This window comes from Sturnus vulgaris, unplaced genomic scaffold (assembly GCF_052056855.1).
Source record: "Sturnus vulgaris isolate bStuVul1 unplaced genomic scaffold, bStuVul1.hap1 Scaffold_770, whole genome shotgun sequence".
Taxonomy (NCBI): Eukaryota; Metazoa; Chordata; class Aves; order Passeriformes; family Sturnidae; genus Sturnus; species Sturnus vulgaris.
Window position 1 is genome coordinate 23009 of NW_028276680.1, and position 5051 is coordinate 28059.

General features: G+C 46.8%; 1 protein-coding gene across 1 annotated transcript; it reads left to right on the forward strand.

The window, feature by feature from the left end:
• Positions 1-1311: 1311 nt before the first annotated feature.
• LOC148217504 (nucleolar pre-ribosomal-associated protein 1-like) lies at positions 1312-4416 on the forward strand. Its single transcript, XM_088158588.1, has 4 exons — positions 1312-1680; positions 2319-2457; positions 3165-3358; positions 3587-4416. Exons 1-3 carry the CDS (start codon positions 1465-1467, stop codon positions 3296-3298), a joined length of 489 nt encoding a protein of 162 aa, XP_088014714.1. The 5' UTR covers positions 1312-1464; the 3' UTR covers positions 3299-3358; positions 3587-4416.
• The last annotated feature ends 635 nt before the right edge of the window (positions 4417-5051 follow it).

The following is a 5051-nucleotide window of genomic DNA, read 5'->3' on the forward strand; positions in this document are numbered from 1 at the left end:
AGTTATTTGACTTTTGAGAAAAAGCTGGTCAGCTCGAAGTCCACCAGACACCAGAGGCTGCTGTTTTTAGCACCTTATTCAAAGAGGACATCCTTTAGTTACCTAAGTAGGGGTAGAGATTTACCCTTAGGAATAAGGAATAAATGCAACCAGACTGTCCTGCCAAGAAAAAAATCCAGTTACAGTGACTGAATTAGGGTTTAGTGGCCCTTGATCCTTGCAAGGGATTAAAGGCAGGTTCACTTGGTCTCCCAGCAATGAATGTCTCAACCGAAAGCTGCTCAAAATGTGCCGTTTTTCTGATGGTTTTGGATTCTTTTGCCAGGTGGGAACATGGACTGCTTGACTTGTTCCTGTGTCCACTTTCCACTTCAGTCCTTTGCATTTTCTCTGAAGGGAAAGCAGGAACAGGGAAGTTGGGGCAGTTCCGTCAGCAGAAAGGCTGCTAAGAATAGATGGTAAGGACTTACTTTTCTGCACAGTGCCATGTAACTGAAGGCTCGTTTTTGGATTTCACATTCTGTTCCTGCCTGGTTTTGTGAGAGCTGCAGGTGCATTTCTGTTTCCAGACCCTGCCAAAAATAGTCGCTTATATTATAATGAATCCTTTTTCCTTCGTGTTTTCTTGCTTTAAAAGAATTACCCTGTCAGATTGATGTGAGCAGCAGTTGTTTTTAGATCTGCTGGTGTTGTACACGGAGTAACTGTAGAACAAATGAGTTGTGATGGCTTCCTTGTATTTGATGTGTGGAGAGGAGCAAAGGCACAGATTCATCCTGTGTAATTGCAGTCGTCCAACGTAGGTGCCAGGGTTGGCAAGCTGGGCAAGGTTTCCTCTCTTGCTGGGCCTTAGGGGGAGGGAGTTGAACCCTGGTGTCACTCGGATTCCTTCCTCTTCTCCCTCCTCCTTTCTTGCTTGTAGAGCTGGAGCTCGGGGTCACCGAGTTTGGGTGCTCGCAGTCAGGGCCTGAATTTGGAGAGCAGGAAAGCGGGGGGAAGTTTCTAGGCACGTCAAAGCCTGTCTCTAGGGTGTGGGACTTGTTGGTCTTCCTCACCACCCCCAGCAACTTGCACTTCTCTCTGGACCTTGCTGTGGTCACAGCCCACTGCTCATTTATGTGACTGTTCATCCCTCTGCCTGATTGCTTTAAGTACAAGTAGCCTGATTCAGGTTTAATTTAGCAATGATTTTCCTCTGTTTCATCGGTAGTTTTCTAAAACTCCCCTACAGGCTATTTTGAAGGTGCTTTTTTCTTTTTTTTTTAACTGCCTGTGATGATAGAAAGCTGTACGGCCCTCTGAAAGCAGTATAACCTGCTTTCCAAAAATTACAGAAGTAGGATTTTTATTGTCCACTATGCAGCTGAAGTCCCCCTAGTGAGCCTCTTGAACTGAGGGTGAGGAGAGCGGCAGATACGACTCCTCATCAACCTGCTCTTCTTTTCGTTCCTAAAAGAAGGAAGCATGAAGGTAACTATAGAAAAAGATCTGCATCCCTCGGGGTTTTGTATTTTAGGTGTTTTGAGGTTTATTTACACACCTCCTCCTTTGTTTCCTGGACAGGTTTTACGTGACAGTGGAGCGTTTGAGTACACGTGGAAGGAGCTTTCAATTTGGCTGGAGCACTTGGATAATACAAAAGAAGACCAGAAGGAAGCAGTGATTCAGTTTTTGGAAAAGGTAACGGTGTTCAAATCAGCTGGATAAAAAAATGCAAAGAATAGTGTTAGTGGAAACTGGAGGTCTTGTTGCTATTGTTGAGAAACCTGTCAAAGACCAGCGAATGAATTCTGAGAAAAGCCTTGTTTGGGATTCTTTATACGGAGGTGGCATCCTTCTTGTGTTCAGTGGGAGGGCAGCCAAATGATTTGTAGGAAAATGAAATCCAAAAAGATCAGCTGTTATTACAGCATTGTTGGTGTAAGGGTAGAGTGGTGTAGGTGTGGGTAGCTTTGATCTCCTCTTTAGGTGCCGACATTATCAGAGCTCAGTAGATGGTGGTCCTTGACAAGGAAAGGTGACACTTGCTGTTTACTCTTCAGGATGTTGAATGCCCAGTGCTTTGCCTCCACTGTGGTCTGCCCAGGTACTCGGTGTGTGGTCGCAATCTAGGTGCCAAGTTGTGGTGGGTTTTTGTTTTTCCATCAGTGTGGCCTGTAGAGCAGGAACTGTAGACAGAATCCTGCAGAAGTGCTATGGAAGTTGTCCTCATAAAAGCTGCCCAGCTTTCAGCACGTGGTCGTTCTCAGTACCGTGTGGTTCCCCTGCACTTGCCAGCCAGCAGGTGCACTTACCTTTCTCCCCACCTTTGCTGACAGATCCTGCTGAAGCTGGTGGCCAACCCCTGTCCCTACACTGACAAGGCAGCAGACCTGGTTCAGGCAGCCAGCACGCTCCAGGTGGCTCTGTTTAAACAGGACTCTGATAACATCAGCATCCCCGTCTCTCACATTGATGGTATGTGGTAACCTGTCAACATCCCAACTCCATGACTTGGGGATACACTTTCTAGCCCTAATCAGCAAACTGGGGATGGATAACTCTGGCAATCCTGTTAAGTAAGGGCCCTCCAGGATTCAGCTCTCCACGTGTTCTTGGTATCAGAAGTCGAAGTGGAATTGCCAAGTTGCCGCTTTACCTCTGAAAGTAATTTCTGCCGTGGTTGTGCCACTTGAACGGTATTTGAAATCTCTCTTCATGCTCTTGCAGCGGCGTTTTTGAACTCAAATGGAAATCTAGCCCTTCTGCCTGGGACTGTTGACAGAGTCATGGAATCCCAGAGTGGTTTGGCCGGCAAGGCTCCTTAAATCTCATCCAGTTCCAGCCCTGCCATGAACAGGGACACCTTTCAGTAGCCCGGGCTGCTCCAAGCCCCAGTGTCCAGCCTGGCTTTGGACACATCCAGGGATCCAGGAGCAGCCACAGCTGCTCCGTGCTGGACAGCAGCATTGAAAGGCAGAGTGAAGGTTCAGCTGTAATTTAGGGGTTGCACTTAACGTTGTATTGTGTGACAAATGTGGCTTTCATACTTTTTTTTAAATTTTTTTTTTTTTTATTAAAAAGAATTAAAAAGATGCCTTGTATTCCTGGAGTGTTGCATTCTACGTCTGTTGTTTTTCCTGTTAGTCTGGATTCTTGCTTTGATGTTTTTCTTCACTTATTAGATGTCCTGGATATGGTGGATGTCCTGATCGAGGACAGTGATGGCTTTGATGAAGAAGTTGGGTTCTCTTTAAATGAAGACGTGATCATTTCCCTTCAGTGCTGTTGTCCCTGCTGCATTAGAAGCCAGGAATGAACAAGTCCACGTGGGCCTGGATGCTGATCCCTCTTGCTGGTCCATGACAGCATGTGACAGGTGAGATTTCCAGGTGTCTGATTTAGCAGGAAACTGGTTTGTTCCTTCTTGTGAGGAGGCTCATTGGCTTTGCATGGGCAAAGCCACTCCACGTTTTCCATCTAGGAACAGAGCTGGGGAGCTGTTTTAAAACAGAGTCCCAGAGGTAAACAGCTTGGCTCGGTATTTCTGTGTGGAAATAGAAGAATATCTGTGTCTTCTGATTTTTCTCTCGTCTTTCTTCCACAGGTGTTTTTGTATTCCTGACTTGGGTTTCCATCGGGGACACGTGGCTTGGAGCTCAGGAGCCGGATCTGTTCCTTGCCCACGGCAGATTGGTCTGCACTAGTGCAGGTGACGAATTACAGGACGGCTTGGGAACTCGGAAACAAGGAGAAGCAAGTCTTATGTGTCTTTGCAAAAGGTTTTGGCTACCACAGGGCATTAATTCAGGGAGTTAAGACTTCATCTTTAACGTTCTGTGCTCTGCCAGCATCACTGCGAGCCCTGAAAGCCTCCTGAGCTGTTCTCATACAGACCTATCTTGTTTGGTCAAAAAAAATATCTTAGTTTAGTTTCGTCCAAGAAATGTTACTACTCTGTGCGAGCTCATGGGGAAGCTTTTATTTGGCATCTCTCAGTGGGACATTGAAAGTCCAACTTCCCATTTCTTGAACAGTCTGAGAGGCAGTATTACTTTCTATCATTTTTATCACAGGCATTTTAAACTTTTTGAGGAACCGGCAGGACTGTTTGTGCGGAGGCGTGCGGTTCACAGCCATCCTCTGTCCAACGTAGGATGGGAAAAAAAGGCTGGAGAGCTTCCTACAAGGGGCTGTAAGTGCAAATGACCAGGAGCCCGGGGTTTAATCATGATGATTTAGTATTTCTTTAAAGACTCTGATTGATTTCATGATGCCAAAACCAGTATGAATAGAAGACTGAAGTCAGGAATCACGATGGTCTCCTTGGGTTTAAAAAGCTTTAATGGTGTTTCAAGACATTTGTATGAGACCTGGTTTGTTTTTTCTTACCCTTTTATTCAATCAAAAAAAAAAAAAAAAAAAAAAAAAAGCCTTGATCCATCACTGCTGCTGTGATGTGTGACAAATGCCTGTCCTCCCTCCACGTGGAACAGGTGAGAGGTGGAACTGAAGCCCAAAGAGTTTTCTGCCCACTGATAACATGTGAGTCATATTGGGAATTCTCTGCAGAATGGCAACAGTTGTTCTTGAATGTGGCCATGAGGGGAGTGGAACATGGCAGCCCGGGTCTGAGAAGGTGCAGTGCCAGAGGGAGAAGCTTTGAAATGTTAAATCAGGATTGATTCAGGTGACTCGCGACCGCGTGCTGTGCCCAGGTCCCTGGTAGAAATACTGTGCAGGGAAAAGCCAGAGCTGCCTGTGCTATGAGCTGAATTTTTTATTGGGGGGGGGGGGGGGGGGGTGTGAAATAAGAATGAGGTGCAAATGAGGGAATTGCTTGTGTGTGTGAATATTCTTGTCCTAAAGGAGCGCTGCCCGGTGCTCCTCCCATCCTGTGCCCCTCTCCTGGTGAGCCTCTGTCCTGCTGGCCGTGCCTCTCTGTCTCCGTGCCTGTGCTGCTCCTTGCCCGTCTTTGCCCGCCCCGCACGGGCTGTGCTCGCTTCCTCTCTGGCTCCTGGGTTCCCTCTTTGTCATGGTACCCCTCAGTCCTTGCTGTGTGTTTGGCACTC

Coding starts and splice junctions, on each gene's coding strand:
- LOC148217504 (XM_088158588.1), top strand. CDS start 1,465: ATGAAGGTAACTATAGAAAAAGATCTGCATCCCTCGGGGTTTTGTATT. Junction 1,681..2,318: donor TGATTCAGTTTTTGGAAAAG/GTAACGGTGTTC, acceptor CTTTGCTGACAG/ATCCTGCTGAAGCTGGTGGC. Junction 2,458..3,164: donor CCCCGTCTCTCACATTGATG/GTATGTGGTAAC, acceptor TTCACTTATTAG/ATGTCCTGGATATGGTGGAT.